An 18,938-nucleotide genomic window follows, 5' to 3' on the forward strand; every position below is an offset into this window, starting at 1 on the left:
GCTGCCTCCATTTCTACAGAATTTCCCTAATACCGCTGTAACAAATAGATGAAAAGTGGACCCTGGTCCGTGTTATGGCAATATAATCACTTAAACTTTAATAAGCCCGTAGCTCTAATGTGGCTATTTCCCAACAAAAAATGAGATGGAAATTTGTGTTGAATAGCCACTGATTACAAGAGCAAGATTAATGCGAGGGACGGAACTGATTTATGGGTGCTTTGGTCCCTGCCGTGCCACAAGCATAATATTATCTGCTGAAAAATGAGAGCAGAAGAAAGAAGAGAGCACAGGCGGTATTATACTTTCTAATATGTTTCATAGACTGGATATATAATCCAGACTGCATGAATAAATGGTTTACTGGAAACCCCCTCCTGTTTTGCAAGGTATAATTGTATTTATTTTGCCTGAAACATTAAGTGTACCAGAGGCTAATCCACTTTGTTTTCCTCGAATGGAATCCCAAGTGAGACCTTTTTTTTTCCTCCTTTACTGAAACTTACATACTGCTTTGAAAAGACACCTTCCCCACAGAATTTAGAGCTGTTGGGACCGTATTTATGTCCAGGAGTGCAAAAATGTCACTTTTTAATTTTACACGTTTGGGGAATGTATATATTTACGTAACACTAAGAGGGTCATCTCTGATGCCTCACAGCCACTGTTATGAAGGAATATTTTACAGCCTGTTTGTGAGTGACTGTGTGTGCAGGTGTCCACGTGAAATCCTAAAGCTTGGTAGAAATATTTCACTACTCTAGATTTTAAAGCCTCTGTGATAAATGTGTACACTGCATAATCAAATATATAATTGAGATCACAGTCATTCCTTAGAAAGATACAAACTCACTAACTCTGTAAACTTTAGTAAAGTACATGGAAGTTTATTTATTTTATTATTCTATGTCACATAAGGGTTGGTCTGACCATCTTTTAGCAAAATATGATAAAAGTATAGTGGGGGCTACTATGGCTTACGCTCGGAGGTGTTCCAATATAGAGTGGTATTACAGTGGAATTAAACTAGATTGGTGGTTTATAAATCTGTTTATTCTTAGTAGCTTTTAAAATTTTAAGTCGTGGTTCAAAATAACTGATGAACTACATAATACGTACCGTATGTGATGGGACTGCTCTTGATAAAGGACTAATGAAATCATTTATGATTTTATTCCGTTTATTAACTTGTTAATTTCAGGCATGCCTACAAACCTCAGTCTGTCATTTAAAATTATTATCGACTAGTTCATAAGTTTGAGTTTGTTTTCATTAGTGAATTTTTCAAGGAAAAGTGGCAAATTTTAAAACTCAAAGTATTTAAGACACATTTTATCTTTTTAAGCAAGGTGAAACTATTTAATACATCTTTACTCGAAAGTAGAATAGCAGTAGATATATACAGATATATGTGGAGTCTTAATAGATATGTTTCCTTTGGGGGGGCTTGTGTATTATAATAATGATCCTATTTAACAAAAAAACAATTTTCTGGACTCAATTTTAAACTTCTTCTCTAAATATGAATATTTTATCTGATATGCTATTAGGATTTTCCCAACCTCCAATTTATTTTTACTGGCCTTAGGTAATTTATTTATCAAATAAGAGAAGAAAGGATCTACTTTAAATATATATATACTAACTGCTACCTGAAATGGGCAAAATGTCTATCCCCACCCTGCCCAGGGAGAAAATCTCTTTTACCTTTTTATTTTTTGGTGGGGCTGGGTTTGAACCCACCACCTTTGGTATATGGGGCCAGCACCCTACCCCTTTGAGCCACAAGCTCCACCCATCTCTTTTACCTTGGACTTCAGTGTTGCATCTCCATGTCCACTTGTCTACAGATTTCCCTGGGAACACATTCATAAAAACTTGAAAGTTTTAATCTCTGCCTTTCTCAAGTTATTTTATTTTATAGTGAATTGGATTTGAACTCATAAATATCTGTGCTATTCCACAGGCAATAAAGTAATCAACCTGTTTTATTTCAGACACAGAAAATTAATTGAGTCATTTCTAGCAATATTGCTACATCATCCTCAAGGATTTAAAGATGTTTTAAGCAACTCAAACTCCTACCTGATGTAAGTCTGTTTTTCCATTAACCTATTATTGAGGAAACATAACAAAATTCTGATTCAAATATTTTTTGCTGACAGTTGATACATTTTGTCATATTTATTTTACTAAAGAACTATTGCTATTATAGAGATTGAATTCTTGAAACAAAAACTCTATGCTACATGTTTTTTAAGAGATGTTTCCTTGTGGGGTGTGCATGGAAACAGAGATGCCCAGAAAATCCCTTGAGCAAACGTCCAAAGTCCAGAAACTGAGCAGGAACAGTGGAAGCTGTGACTTTACACAAAAGGTTTTGTCTGACAAAAATGTAAACACCCAGAACTGGGTCATTGTTGATTTCAGTGACCTCATTTGGTCTCACATTTCATGCACTTTCATTTTAAAAAGGGGGGCGTGCCTGTGGCTCAAAGGAGTAGGGCTCCTGCCCCATATACCGGAAGTGGAGGGTTCAAACCCAGCCCCAGCCAAAAACTGTTAAAAAAAATATTAAAAAGGGGGAAACATTCCTTACAATCAGATATTGATTGGCACGGATTAGTCTGTCCATCATTCCGGCCTCAGTTTACTCTCCTGCAGAGTGATGTATTTGTGTTCTATGCTGTTCTGTAGTGTGTGTGCAATTGTGTGTGTGTGACTGCGTGTCAGGTGTGAGGCAATGGATTCCTCACAAGGTTTTTACATCACCCTGCCAAGGAAAATCCCTAAGATGGCTCTAATGTGATCTGACCACACACAGACACACACACAATAACACAGTTACACACACATACACACAGGCATACACAATCACACACAATCACACACAGGCGCACACACACACCCCACATGTGGAGAATCTTAACAGGTGGCATCTAAATGTGTTTTGCATAAAATTTGAAGCCTAGAATTCATTTTCTTTTGGAGTATTTCAAAAGACATTATAATAAAAAATGTGATATCAAAGGATAATGAACTATAATCCTTATATTCAAAGAAACATGTAAGGGGTAAACAAGGTCTTCCTAGAAAATTATAGTTGGTCATGTCACGGTAAGGCTGGAGGCAGTGAATTCTTCACAAGATGTTTACACCACCCTGCCAAGGATATCCCCAAGACGGCTCTAAAGTTATTTGACTGAATGTGAAATGAGGCGGAGTGCCTCTGACTAATATGCTGTATTCCAGGCTGTTAATTTGTGTGAATGGTGAGGAAGTTTAGTGAGGGACAAAACAAAAACAGCTGTTTTGAAAACATATGCTCAAGAATAAAATATCTAAACTATGCTGTTATTAATAAAATATAATGCAACTGAAAGTTTCACGGGTTCATATGCAAAACTAAACTTATCATAATTATGTGGATAATTGGAATGGGAAATTATCTTTAGTCAAGTACTTAGAACTTTTTAATAAAAATTATTGAAATTTTTAAAAAGTCTGCATTTTTAAACTTATTTTATTTTACAAAATTTGGACAGTTTACAGAGAAATATTTAGCTTTGCTGTTAATATTTCACAAATTATATAATCATTTATTTACCACATTTGAATTATTTCAGATTTCAAATTAGCTCAGTCTATGGCCTAGAGAGGGACATGAGTGTGTTTGGTGAGAGTTCATTCATTATAAAATGGCCATCGAGTGCCTGTCTGTGTCCTGGAGTGTCAGATTCTGAGAAAAATGTATTTGTTTTTCTGAATACTAAAATAAAAATATTTTTCATTAAATATTATATGAAGAAAGAATTATTTATATTTACATGATGGGCATAAAGCATGGTTTTAATTACAGTAAAGTTGGGGAGCAGGTGACACAGAGAATCAGAGAATCCCATCACAAATCTACACATCCAGGCAGAGACGTGGCAGAGAGGCCCAGAGGGTCACTGTGGTTCTGTGTGCACCTGAGCAAGGCTTGCCCATTGTCTAGTCTTGAGTTTCTTCTTTTTAAGGTGAATAATAAGATCTTTGAGGCCCTTTCTCCTTCTGATAGTAGATGTTGAATAACTATACTGGAGAGATTCCAGATTGGATCTCAGTTCAGATATGAAGACATTGTAACCGGTAGGACTAAACCTGGGTCTTCAGGCTGGTTAAGTCTTCTTCTGTACAAGACCAAGGAGTCTTTCCATTCTGGAGTCTACAAAAAGCTTCTCACCACTGCTCCTTAACCTCGGTGGAATTATCTTGATATAGAAACAAGATTCATTGAAACCTAATAGTGAAAATGTAACTGGACAATGGGTACCTCTGATATGTTGAAAGGTCAACATGGACTCTGTTCAGATGACGTCTCTTAGTGTAGGTTTGGGCACACAAGGGAAGGAAGGGGAGGTTCTGGTGTCCGTCGCATGTCCTGAGTCAGGCTTTTCACATTCTGAAGGAAAGGAAGTGATTTTATAGGCCAGTGGGGTTGGAAGTGAGGGTGGTGGTCCTCAGACAGGCAGGAGGAGGTTGGATAAGAAGCCAGCAGGGCTCTGAGAGGCGGGCAGGGGGAAAGAGCTCTTGCGAGCCTGGGGAGGAGAAATTACTTTCTCCATCAGACACTGGGGACATGAAAGTAGTTTTCTTTTTCATGTCTCTGATGTATTCAGACAACACGGGTTGCCTGGTCAGCTGTGAGTCTAGAGTGCAGCTGGTTTGGAATTTTCAGTGTTCTGAGAGAAAAGGAGTAAGCCCAAACATCAGGGAGAAAAATCAAGCCCACCCCTCGCCACCCCCGTGCTGACTGTGTAACCAGGTCTCCTGTCTTCAAGCAAAGGAATAGAAAATAGGGAAGAAGCAAGCTCAGAGCAAAGCTGGGGCTCCAAGGAAGGGCCTCGGGCAGGGGCCAGGACGGGATAAGCAGCACTGCAGACACTTCCAAAATATCCACGTTCACCACCTGTCGTCATCACGTACCAGCAAATATTCGTATTAAACCATGAAATCATAGTAAACCCAACAAAATTGAACAGAAAATTGTTTTCTATCCGTGCCATTCATTAAGGTCCTGTCATCTCCTGCCTTGACATTTGTCAAAGCATCTAGAAACAGGCGCCACGTTCCAAAGCTCTGGGTTACTTTCTCTTCTCCCCCTTACTTCTTTTTTATACCTCATTTTTTTTGCAGAGAATATCAAGAACGCCTGTTTGTATTAAAAGGGAAGAGACCCTGGAAGAATCCAAAGTTTTATTTCAGACAGTCATTCTAATATAAATGAAATAGTTCTGTTTATGTCTTAGGATGTCTGTCTACGTGAGAGCGGACATGGGTGATGGGCGTATTATATCTTTGATTCTCTGAGTGGCTCATTGCTATAATTATTTAAAGTCTGTTTGTTCATTGAGAATGTAAAACGTGAGCCTTCATTTATACTTTGGATCCTTGAGAAGAAAAATAAATGAAATCGTACCATGACAGATTCTAAACTCAAAGAAAATTACAGTTTCTTTCTTCTTAATTGAGAATATCCAGAGAAGCCAAATGGTTGTACACAGACTTTGGAATTATCACCTGGGAGCAGAAACTATTAAGCTGTCTTGTCAAGTGCTTGGTGGCTTGCATTTTTAATAATATTTTTGTTGCCCTGGACTTTATACAGACGAGACTGAATTGCTTGGCTCATAACCTAGGAAGATGCTGTATTCTGTCTGTTTTTACTTCTTAACAGGATCTTGGCAGAATATATAAGGCAGCAGGTAGGTCTTCTATAAGTAATTCAAGAAAAAAAAACATTAAAACCCATTTGTGTGTACTAGAAAAAAATTAATTAATTAAATATATAAATAATAAGTTAAATTATATATCTTATATAATGAAATAAATATTTGAAAAAAATATGGCAGTGTTTCCATTTCTTTTGGAGAAGAGCCTTTTGATGTTGTTTTACCTTTTGCTAATTCAAATAATATGCACTCAAGTAATCTTGTTACAGTAAATTGGTAATTTTTACCATTTTTATTTGGTTATTTAAGGTGTTGTTTTGTATCAAATATTAATCATGACATTTAGAGGTCATTTCTAATAAAGAGACTGATGACTAAATCTTTTAGGGAAGAACATTTAAGTAGTTTAATGACAGAAGGCAGAAGTCAACAGCTGGTTTAGAAAATCGGGGGCTAAGTAGAGTTTGCATACAGTTTGGGAAAGAACAAAAATTAAATTAGACGGAAGAACTGAGGCTTTGCATCATGTTTTAATGTGAGTGTTGTCAGGCAAGGTATCATCCCCGTGTCTCTCTGGTGAATCTGAGGACCTCAGCAGGTTGATCTCAACTAGCACCTGTGACTTGTGTCTGTCTGATGGTAGGAGGCTTCAGCGGGGGCTACCAAGGGCCTAGGATTGATTTGCATTTCTTGTGCCTCCACAGTTTTCCCATCTTTGCAGCTGGTGGAATCAATAAATAATGCTATGTGTAATTTCATGCCTAAAGAAGTTTTTATGAAGTTTATTATCTATAACACTTAACGTCTGAAATCACACCTTTATTGAAAAATTAGTATGTTTTGATTGCTCTGTGAATTTCAGGGACATTTTAAAGATTTAAAATGGAATTAAAATATTTAGTGCACAAAAATATAGTTTTTGTATGCAAATACTTACACATGGGCTGAAGAAATTTCTTAAATTATAATGACATCTTAATGAAGGATACAAATTTGGTTCTGTCCTGTTCTGGGCATGGTTACACTGAGGTTCTCAAAACTAGGAGTATTTTATGAGAAAAGAGATAGTTTTCATGATGCCTCTTTGAGCAAATAACATTTCAGAAACTATATAAACTACATTAATTCTTTTATACATAGCTGTATATCTTCAGAAATCTTAAGGCTGTTATGCATAAAATAATGTATTCATAAGAAAAAAACTGGTGCGTTTCCAAGGACATACCAGGAAATTAGTCAGTTTTCAGACTGGCGAGATTATCCATCTTACTAACTAAACTTTTTATCTCTATTTTATACTTATCTCCATGTTTATATCTGTGGATAAATCTATAAATGAATATTTAGTTATCCAAATTCTGAAAGCATCCCGAGGAGATAGACAAAATAAATATCTTTTATTCATTTTAAATAATTTTCTTTCAACTTTTATTACGTTGATGTGTTATTTGCAGCATGACAGAATTAAATAAATGAATGTTTTCACGTTTACATATTTCTTGCTTATGCTCCAGATTTACTCCTCTGTTCTTTTTCATGAGTATTTCTTTTCCTCTCAAACTTTATGCTTTTATTTACAGACCCACCATTCTTACACTATACCTACACTCCTTCTGGTTCACATCATCCCCCTTTAATTTTCCTTTAGTTTCACACTGAAATACTCATACCTATTTTTTCCCTGGGGTATGTTAATGTGTGTTTATCTTGAGTCATGTTGGAGATAACGAACAATAATTTATTAATTAAAAATATAACAAACTGTGGTATGTATATATACCATGGAATATTATGGAGCCATAAAAAGATGGAGACTTTACATCTTTTATGTTTACGTGGACAGAGCGGAACATTTTCTTCTTAGTAAAGTATCTCAAGAATGGAAGAAAAAGTATCCAATGTACACAGCCCTATTATGAAAATAATTTATAGCTTTCATATGAAAGCTGTAACCTAATTATAGTCTAAGAATATGGAGAGGGGGGAAGATGGGTGGAGGGAGGGTGATTGGAGGGATCACCTCTATGGTTTATCTCACAAGGGTACAAGTGAATCTTTCTAAAAGTAGAATATAAACATCTTAACACAATAACTAAGAAAGTGACATAAAGGCTATGTTAACCAGTTTGATGAAAATATTTCAAATTGTAGATGAAAACACCATACTGTATACCCCATGATTGCATTAAAGTACACATCTATCATTTAATTAAAAAAAAAGAATGGAAGAAAAAGTATCCCCTGTACTCAGTACTATTATGAAACCAACATATAATCACCCACAATTTCAGATGAAAGATAAAACACAAATATAGCCTAGGATGAAGGAGGGAAGAAGAGCAGGGTGAGAGGGAAGGTGAACCCCAGGAGGAGGGAGGGTAAGTGGTGGGACCTCACCTGTGGTGCATATTGCAAGGGTACATGCCAAATCTATTAAGAGTAGAGTATAAATGTCTTAACACAATAATTAAGTGAAGTGAAGGCTGTGTTAACCAGTCTGATGTAAGCATTCCAAATTGTATGTAAAATCAGCACATGTACCCCATAAAATATTAACATTCCAAACAAATATATATATAATTCTCTTCTCCAATACTTTCTATCAAGTTCCTTTTATCAATACTGTATATTGATCCCACAGACGTGGCTGTATCTGAATTCCTTCTCTTTGATCATATTTTTGCTGTCTTTTCTGGTTGTTTCCCCCCCCCCTTTTTGGGAATTCTTTAATGTTCCTATTTTATTCTGTGCAGTGGGAAGAGATTGGTGAAGTGGATGAAAATTACGCCCCTATCCACACATACCAAGTCTGCCGAGTGATGGAGCAGAACCAGAACAACTGGCTTCTGACCAGCTGGATCTCCAACGAAGGTGCTTCCAGAATCTTCATAGAGCTCAAGTTCACGCTGCGGGACTGCAACAGCCTTCCTGGAGGGCTGGGGACGTGCAAGGAGACGTTTAACATGTATTACTTCGAGTCAGACGACGAGCACGGGAGGAACGTCAAGGAAAACCAGTACGTGAAGATCGACACCATCGCGGCGGACGAGAGCTTCACGGAGCTGGACCTGGGCGACCGCGTCCTCAAGCTGAACACGGAGGTCCGCGACGTGGGGCCCCTGAGCCGGAGGGGCTTCTACCTGGCCTTCCAGGACGTCGGGGCGTGCATCGCGCTGGTCTCGGTGCGCGTCTACTACAAGAAGTGCCCGTCGGTGGTGCGCCACTTGGCCGTCTTCCCGGACACCATCACCGGGGCGGACTCCTCCCAGCTGCTGGAGGTGTCAGGCTCCTGTGTCAACCACTCGGTGACGGACGAGCCCCCGAAGATGCACTGCAGCGCCGAGGGGGAGTGGCTGGTGCCCATCGGCAGGTGTGCGTGCGAGGCCGGCTACGAGGAGCGCAACGGCAGCTGCCAAGGTAAGCGCAGCCCGAGCCTGCGCGGCAGGTGCGCGTCCACCTGGCGGGGCGAGCGCAGGACCGTGCCCTTTGCTCATTTGGGGAGATTATTTCTCTCTTTCCAGAATTTAAAAATTTCTGGCAACTGGGAGAGATTTAACGTGATATTTTATTGGCTCTACATCATTCACGCTCATAGGTGCAGCTGACTTGGCCTGTAGTATTTTATATTCATTTTGCTTTCAGAAGTTTTATTTTCAAACAGCCCAAAGGAGGGGACTGCTCACTTTTATTGTATGGTTACTATCTGCTACTGCTGTTCTCTGTCCGGGGGAATGGATGTTGTTTTGCACTCTTGCGCTCTACACGTAAAGCAGCATTTTAGATGAGAATTGTTTTGGGGCAGGCTTTTAACTGCCTGTGAATAACGCTTCAGAAATAAGTTCAGCTACGTGAAGTTCGCAGCAGAACATTTGCGAACTGGCAGGATCAGTTCCCTGCTCTGTTTACATATGGTTGCTGTTACATGCTTGTTGTTAAACATTTATAGATCAATTTTAAATGCATAATAAGTGGTGCCCCACGAAAATAACTGTTTACAGATAAAGCCGATACAAAAGGTCATCCCAAAGCAATTTGCAATTGGAGGCGCTTTTCTGTTTTAATTTTTCTTTTAAATTGAAACTCGATCATGCATGCTTTTCTGTTCATTTGAAAATGCCCTGGTTTTGCCCAGAGTGTGGTGAATTGGCCTTTTAAAGTTCATCGGTGTTTTTATGGAACAGGATGGTACTTTGGTGTTAAAGAACGGATGATAGGAAGAAAATCTAACTTTTCCCCTTTAAGAAAAGTTGTATGTTATCATGTACCTGAATTTGTTTTCACTACAACGTGGGCGCAATAAATAGGTGATTGGAATTGGGGATATCAACTGAGGGGGAATGAAATGGGGGGCCGTCCCTCTGCCCTACCCAGTAGCTCTGGGGCCCTAATTTCCTCACTCTCCACTATACTGTCTGATCAAACTCAGGCATTTGTTCAGGCTTGTTTTTCAGATCCAGGGAAACAGAACCAGGGAAATCACCTATGAATTATAATGACTTTGGTTCATCAAGTCTCCCCAGAAACACGCTGTATTTCACCTGCAGTTATTTCTTCGAGGTCAGCTCCCGTATTATGTCCTTATCCTAATATCTGTAATTAATTCCGTGGCCGTCTTTCCATGTAACCTACAGTTTTCTATACCTGATTTTATATATATATACACAATCAGACACACACGCGTCCACGTGTACACATATATGCACATGGGTAGCTGAAAGTTTTATTAAATTGAAATTATGTTCCTGAAATCTTGTAAGTTCGTCAGAGAAAAAACTCACAGCTTGTTCAGGATTGGCGTTAAGGAACGTTCTAACCAACATTACCTTTTATTTCTGAGCAGTCTTGCTGGTGGCAGGAGAGGTTATACATACTTCATCAGATGCAGGAATTAAAACCAATCTATTGAATACATTTTCATCTAAAATATTCTGAAGTAGATCTTAATGATTTCTAAAAATCTGTTCATTGATACTGTAAAGTCACACAAGCTATTTTTTTCACCATGTCCGACAATATGTGGCTGTGTTAGTTCAAAACCGCAGTGATCTTTGTCTTCATTCCTGTTAACAGAGGGTATAAGAGCCCTCTGTATATTTGGGGGGTAAATTTGGGTTCTGCTGGTGTTTATCATGAACATACGGGGTGGGGGAGGGTGTTCTGACGGGGTTTCCTGGTGGGAGCCTTGAACTCACGTCCCTCCTTTCTCTCCTTCCACTTTACTCGTGATAACTGAGACGTGGAAGCCTCCCTGATAGACAGTGGGAACAACCTAGGAGAACTGAACCTTAAGAAGCTTCGCTCACTGGATTCTGTCTCAATCTGTGTGTTTATTGGCCTGCCCTGGGTAGAGACTGTGAGTGCAGGGTCGTGCCAGCTGTTGAACACTCAGGCTAGAGAACTGGATGCCTTGACGTCCATGCAGATAACACTTCTGTGTTTACAATGCACAGACCTTACGTGCTGGCTCCTCCTCTTCCACAAATAACTGATCTCCGTGAATGACTAAGACACTGAATCAATAAAGAAATGCTGAAAGTTTGCTTTGGAGAATTAAAGCATCCCTGTCTGTGCAGTGTGTAAAGGGGGATGGGTACGTGAGTGTGTGTGACGTGAGGAGACCTCCAGGCTCTCACTCGCTCTGCCATCAAAATGTGCTGTCCTCACACCTTCCAGGGGCCAACCTCCCCTTCTGGGCCTACCCACAGGCCAGCCTAGGAATGAACTCTGACACCTGTTTCCCACTCACTACCTGGTTCCAATACCTACAAAAGATTTACAGAAATCACTGCCCAGCTATCTGTTAAAATTAGCTACTTCTCCATTTTCTTTCCTCCTACAAGAAGCCTTGCTGTAACTTGGTTTTTGATTATAATGAATATAACTTCGTATAAAATTTTTATTTTTGAACCTTGAAGAAGTTACACGTATCACCTATACAAAAACACAAAGCTAGTCTCATACCCCAATACCCCGTGCCCTATGCACACACACACGATTTATACACTTCAGTGGTTTCCTTTAAATCTTTCACAGTTGCAACTACATGGTTTTCTTCCTGTTCTCCCTCCTGACTCTTTTTAATTTTTTTCCAGTATTTTATTAGGCAATGTTTTAAATTGAAAGTTTTATTAAATTGAAATTATGTTGATGGAATCGATAGTACCGTTGATAGAATTATACAGTGATCACCCAGACATCCACTACATACACTTTATACTTTTTTTCTTCTTCTTCACATGCGGGGAATTTGTTTGCGGGGAGGCTGCAAGTTTCGTGCCGTTCCTCCAGCGCCCCAGATTCCTGGTGGGTGTCATGGGCAGAGGAGCCCTTTCTCCCGACTCTTTTTAACTGAGCTTCCTCCCCTTCCCTGTGCACTTCACTGTGCTGGTGTTTTCACTTTCTCAAATGCCATTTACTCCCTCTGAGTTTGTGAATATTCTTCTCCACGCTTTGTGCCCGGTCAGCCTGTGCTGATCCTTCAGACCTGTGCCCCAGAGTCTCTGAGAAAAGCCGTCCTAGACTCCGTGTGACTCGGCCAAGACTCATTGTTGTTTTTACTTCTGTATCTTTTCCTCACGAACCATTTAGAGTTAGGATTTTGCTTCTGTTTGTTGATTTGCAAGCTGATTAATGATTTCCCCTCCCCCTTAAGACCCCACACTTCTTAATGCTGCGGGGAGTGTGTCTTAATTGAAGGAATGGGGAATAAATCACAAGGCGGGAAAAAGGGAAGGTGAATTCAGGAGAGAGGCAAGAAAATGTGCAAAGACTTAAGAGTATTCTGTGTTTTTAAATACTGTGTTTCCTCAGTTTATTTTACCTTCATATTTACCTGCAGGAAATCTCCTTGGGCTGCAAATTGACTGATGTATCTTTTTTTTTTGAGACAGAGTCTCACTGTGTTGCCCTGGGTAGAGTGCTGTGCGTCACAGATCACAGCAACCTCCAACTCCTGGGCTTAAGCAATTCTTTTGCCTCAGCCTCCCAAGGGACCACAGGCACCTGCCACAACACCTGGCTATTTGTTGTTGTTGTTGTTGTTGTGATTGTCATTTGGCAGGCCTGGGCTGGGTTTGAACCCGCCAGCTCAGGTGTATGTGGCTGGCGTCCTAGCTGCTGAGCTACAGGCACTGAGCCTGATGTATCTCTTATTTTTAGTTATTTATTTATTTATTTTATTAAGTCAAATACACATAGATCATGAATACATTCATGCATATGTAAGTGCCCATCGACCCATGAATGGATTAATAAACTGATGCATCTTTTAAATTGATCCTTTCTCTTTAAGTCTCTTTAAGACTCTCAGGCCAAATTCTCAAGTTCCAGGTGTTAAATCATAGGAGATTGGCACCTCATATAGTGACTGTTACAGAGGCCATCTTAGTGAATTCTGTAGAGTCCAAAGCAAGCATATTGATATATATTTATAATGATGATCTCATGATGTGATGACATTTTATCAGTTTTAAACAAACTGTATTAAGGTTTAATTAAGGAAATAACTATATTAGGAGGCTGAAGTTTTAACGCATCTGTGGTAATGGTTTATTCCCTAAATATGTGCTGGAAGGTGACTGAGTAGTGACTGTCCCACTGTGTTCATGTGTGGGGCCCAGGGAGATTAACCCAGAGCCTTCTAGAGCATGAATGGACCCAGGCAGCTCACCAATATACACCCAACCCAGAATACTCATTCAAGAGTCCCGGTCAAATTTCTAATTTGTGATCTGTCATATTCATACAACTTCTTCTCACTTGACTTCTGTTAAGAAAAACAGACAACTTTACCCATGACCGTCTGGGTGAAGAGTAATAAGGTAATAAGATGGTGTGGTTTCTATGGTGTTAACTTAAAATATAATGTGCATTTGTTTTTGTAAGATGTGCTTCGATTTTGTATAATTATCTGCCTTAATTATATACATATGTTTCTTTGAAATGTTTTTTTTTTTATTTTCAGAAACAAATAATGTCCCAAATCTATTTATCTAAGTATGTTTCCTTGCTTGTTACTTATTGTTATGTCTGATGAAATTCCTGCTGTTTTTTCCACCTTAAGAGTCATGTGAAATTTTGTTTTGAGTACAAAATAGGCTGGCAAAAACCCATCTTGGAAGTTTCTGCTTTTCGGTGAAGTGAATTTGTTTGACAGAAGCAATTGAGTTCACAGGCATCAAACGTTGCCTGCTGAGTGCTCCCGTGATTCTGTTGCTGACTCGCTCAGACGCAAGGCAAGGCCGTTAATCTCTAGCAGTTGCTGGTGGAATGAAGTAGTAATTTGAAATTAGCCCTAGATAATTATAGTTTCACTTATATCAAATGGAGGAAAGAGATTTAGATTGTGAGTCATTGCCAAAACCAGTCAGAGCCAGGAAGGTATATAGTACAAGCTAAAATACAGGGTGGGCGGGGACGTCAAGGACCATGCAGAAAAGCCCTTATTAATTGTCCGACTGAGAGATGATTGCACAGCAAGGAGGATGTAGTGAGAATACCCTACTCAGGAGAGAGCCTTGATCAGAAGCAGCACAGACACAGCAGGGAGTATGAGGTTGGCCGTTCACGCTTCTGGTGCACATTTACGACTGGAGCAAAGTTGGCTGGAAATAGAGTACATTAGGTGTTCATGTAATTGTGCGTTGGAAAGCCCAGTTATTTTAAATTAGGCTCATTATCAAAAAACATTAAAGAATTTAACTTTTGGTTCTATTTGGTATACAACAAAAGGAAAGCATTTTAACTAGGGGGATGTCAGGCAGGAGGGACCCCATTAATGTTCTTTTGTATTTGTTCATGCTGGAGAATAGGATATACAGAACGGGGACCCCTCCCAATTGGTGTGTGACTGCATTAGTCTCAAGGCTTGAACAAAGGATGGGCATTATGAAAAGTCACAAAACGTCAATGGCGCAGGTGGTGTGTATGTGGGGGAGTGAGTGTGAGGATTTGCGTTTCTGTGAGGAACCACCAAGATAATTAAGTCCTCAAGTCAGTGGATCCAGTTGCAGGATTACAGGTGAGAATAGTAAAATCCATGACCTTTTTTTTCATCATATTATTCCCTGGCATGGTTGTAGGTTAGTTCCAATAAGATTTTAAACCACACTCAGCACCTAGTTCTGTCCCCCTTAGCCCCCCAAATCAGTTTCTCAGCACTGATACTATTGAGGTTTGGGACCACGTGTTTTTGCTGTTGGGGGGGGGGTGCTGTCCTATATTGTAGAATATTTAGCAGCTCCTTGGGCTCTCCGTGTCAGATACAGTAAGTCACCACACTCCTTACTCTGACAGTCAAAAATACCTGTGAAAATTGCCAGATGGAACCTGGGGGCGAAAGCACCCCTAGTTGAGACCTGTGAATTCAGATATTTTCCATAACAGGCAGACATGCTGCCGAAACAAAGTGTGTTGTGGATACATTTAGAGACTGCTGATCACCTTTGCAAAAGTCAGCATTTTTCCTTAAATTTGGCAGAATGAAAGAGATGTACATTTTGAATTTTGCCTAGTTGGACTGAGTATCGTGGGGCATTTGCTGCTTGTGAGAGGCAACATCCTCCAGTAGTTTGAGCAAATTGATTCTGAGTCAGAATTCCTGGATTGTTACCAGCTCCGCAGCCCTCTGCCGGTGAGCGAATCTCTCCGTCTCTCGCTTTCCTGTAGCAATCTTGGGAGACTCCCGTGTTGCACACAGACCACTCTGCACAGTGCCCAGCACTCTCAGAGAAGCTCATCTGCTCCCTGTATCTCTCAGTAAAGATAAAGTGTATTTACAGGAACCTGTGTCTTTTATTAAAAAATAAAGGGTGGCTACAGCTTAGAAAAACATCCAGCTTTCTCTAAGTAGTAGTATGTTCTTGAGCAATTACACTTATCAAATTCTACATTCTTGTCCGTTAGTTGAATAGAGCTGAGTAAATATAAAGAACCTCCTTTACGAAGACTTTGCTAGAGACAAAAAATGAAAGGTTTGCAGGGGGCGCCTGTGGCTCAAAGGAGTAGGGCACAGGCCCCATATACTGGAGGTGGCAGGTTCAAACCTGGCCCTGGCCAAAAACTGCAAAAAAAAATGAAAGAAAGGTTTGCTGTACAGTTAGATACTACAACTCATTCTTTAAGTTACGGTTGTTTAGGACACTGTGTCCTGCCTGTGTGGGGCTGTGTCCTAGGAACGCAGATGTGTGTGGGGGCAGACGGGAATCCCTACTCACATTCATGTTAAAATTCATGAGAATTTCTCACAGTGACGTGAGTTCCTTGGGGTAAAGTGTGCTATTTTGGATAGGGCAATAAAAATGTTTTGTTTGGTTTTTCTGAGGTGATACTTAGCATAGATGTGGTTAAAAAAAAAAAAAACTGTGAAAAGTATGGAAATAGTGTAGCAGGGGGAACTTCAAGTGTGAGTTCTATTTTAATACATTTATTTTATGTATATCTCTTTTTCCTAAGATTTTTATACTTTTAAAAATGTGCTTGCATAGTAATAGCTGAGAGTAAAAGACCTACTCATTTCCAAACTTTCCAGCTAAAACACACTGTTTTTCAAGGTAAGATTATTAATAAATATCTGTGGTCAAACACAAACATGACAAGCACAAAATAATCCAGAAAATAATTTCTGAGTGCTGTTGGTGGATAGTGATTTATAATTATTAACCCACTGAAGGGATGGAGAAACTTATTTTTTGTAAAAATATTGATTACTTGATTAATCTTTATTACTCTTTTTTTTTTGTAAAAAGATTAATCGATTAATCTTTACCATCCTCAGTAGAGTGCCCTGGCATCACACAGCTCACAGCAACCTCCAACTTCTGGGCTTAGGTGATTCTCTTGCCTCAGCCTCCCATTAGCTGGGACTACAGGTACCTGCCACAATGCTTGGCTGTTTTTTTGTTGCAATTTGGCTGGGGCTGAGTTTGAACCCACTGCCCTCAGTTAATGGGGCTGGTGCCCTACCCACTAAACCACAGGCACCATGCTGAAGAAAGTTATTTAAAAGAGAATTTGTTTGATTGATTCAACAGTAGTGTATGCTGTTATTTGTGGATAGAAAAATAGTAGAACTTGGAAATGAAGGGAAAAAATAGAACCAGATACTTCGTAATCCTTTCTGGTCAAACCTTTAACCTTGGTTTGCATTCCAACTTTTTCACTTAGAAAGTATATTAGTGAAAGTTTTGAGGCTGTAATTTTAGATCAGAATAAACATAAATGCGAACCCCCTTGTCTACAAGAATCATAATAATCTGTACTGCTCGCCTTGGGCTGGTCCCCAGGATGTTTTGTGACGGTTGTGACACACTCGGTATTGTAACTATGCAAAAGAATTTCAGGCTTCGTGGACTTGAGTTCCGTTAAGATCTCATGGATGGAGAATTAATAATTACATTTCATGTTCCAATGAATCAGACTTGTGTAAAAGACCTCTGAATAATAAACATGTATTAAAATGAGATACACTGGGTTAGTTCCTTTTGTCAGGATAAATTATTATACAGAGGTAATAATCAGGAAAATATTTTAATGATAAACATCTTACCAAGAGATTTACATGGCTTAATATCTTACATATCTTAATTGACATAATCAGAACCGAGTTAGGATCCACATTTAAACGTGTCAGAAAACAAAATGTTGTCCATTGCTTTCTTACTTGGTCTTCTCCTTGTTATTCAGAGACCAGCAAAAGACTTAGCTGACGTCATGAGTCAGACCAGTTCTCAGGGGAGAAATCGTGGATATAAAACAAAGCAATGTTGAAAATTCACTCAGTACGATGTAGCAGAAATTCCAGTGTCAGTTATCAGATTCTGAAGCACTGTAAGTTCAAAAATGAATGCAGATGATAAAAAACAAAGTAGCCGACCCTTGTCTAAAATGTCTAAATAAACTCCACACATAAAAACTGATCCGTGAACAGCATGAGGAAGCGTCTGCCTGGGCAGGGAATGGAGGGCGCTGGGCTGGACGGTGAGGCAGGCCTCAGCTCAACTCACTCTCCCATTTGGTACCGTGTTACTGTGGCCCCATCACAGAACCACCTGAGCCCTCCTGCCCTCCCCTGTGCAGTGTTAAATGTTAGTATACACCTGTGAGGGGTCCTGCCCACACACCAGGGGCTGCCTGCTCAGCCGCCGCCATGGACCAGACACATGGGCCTCATCTGGATCATCATGGTCGCCTGGAATCTGTGGTCAGCCAGAGCCCTTAGCATTTCATAGCCACATCCAAGGATGAGTAGCGCTGATATGAGGGACTCTTAAAGTGAATGCTCCTTTGTCCTTTATTTTGCAAATTAGGAAACTGAGATACAGATAAATTAGGGGCCATTCAAATACATAAGGGCAAGAATGAGAATGTATTTATCTTAATCCCTTTGTGTATATGTCAAAATATTACGCTGTCCATGGTGCATCAGAGCCATTATGAGTTAATTGCATATTTATCTCTCTTCCTCAAGATGTTCCTTAATCTAGTTTTGTCGTAGAGATTGTAATTATATAACTTCTGAGAGTATTATATCTAAAAACACAAACTGTATAGCTCCCTAAGTATACAATCTCCAAATTTAAAACTTTAAAGTTCTAAAAATTACTGTGGACCTACAGGAAGATGAAAGTATTGAGAATTATAAATTTCTTCATTTAGACACCTCCAAATCTTAAATACAAAGGAATTCATTATGTCCAAAATCAAGAATGGTTTGTTTTTCAATGATACTTTTCATGTAAGTCTTATTCAACACATTCTTTTTACTAAATACCTAATGTCTGAAAAATACTAGTTATGCTGTCTGAAACGTCTAGCAAATAAAGTAACTTTAATCTGTTAATATGCATTGTCATTTTTAACATCCTCTGTAATTCTCATTTTTAACGTCGTAATGAACAGAGAAAAGGGTGTGATTTTTCTTCTGTAAGTAGTGTTAGAAGTAAATGATTTGCAAGACTTAGAAAAAAATCCCCCTGCATTCTTTCCATATTCTCTGATCACAATCTTTCAAAATTTACCAAAAAATAATATTTATAAAAATTAAGGAAAAAAATTATCTGGGCTTTGAGAAAAGAGTGCTAAGGAAATAGATTTGTGAAGCTGGGAAACAGAGGAGTGAGATATAGATTGTTTTGTTCTGAATAATTTTAGCAGAGGCTCCTAAGTGATAACACAAAATTAAATTTCATTTGATTCAAACTCATAATTAAATTATGTCATCTGTGT

General features: G+C 39.2%; 1 protein-coding gene and 1 pseudogene across 5 annotated transcripts in view; one reads left to right on the forward strand and one right to left on the reverse strand.

The window, feature by feature from the left end:
• The window catches only part of EPHA5 (EPH receptor A5), a 274,814-nt gene that overhangs the window by 56,708 nt on the left and 199,168 nt on the right, over positions 1–18,938 (forward strand). For all 5 annotated transcript variants that reach the window (XM_023518199.1, XM_003798178.1, XM_003798179.1 and 2 more), the window contains exon 3: positions 8,468–9,131. In XM_023518199.1, coding sequence (XP_023373967.1) covers positions 8,468–9,131 — 664 coding nt within the window. The remainder of the gene's footprint in view (positions 1–8,467; positions 9,132–18,938) is intronic.
• LOC111727916 lies at positions 11,949–12,094 on the reverse strand (annotated as a pseudogene).

The sequence above is a fragment of the Otolemur garnettii genome, unplaced genomic scaffold, assembly GCF_000181295.1.
Source record: "Otolemur garnettii isolate 467f Iridium unplaced genomic scaffold, OtoGar3 scaffold00130, whole genome shotgun sequence".
Classification (NCBI taxonomy): Eukaryota; Metazoa; Chordata; class Mammalia; order Primates; family Galagidae; genus Otolemur; species Otolemur garnettii.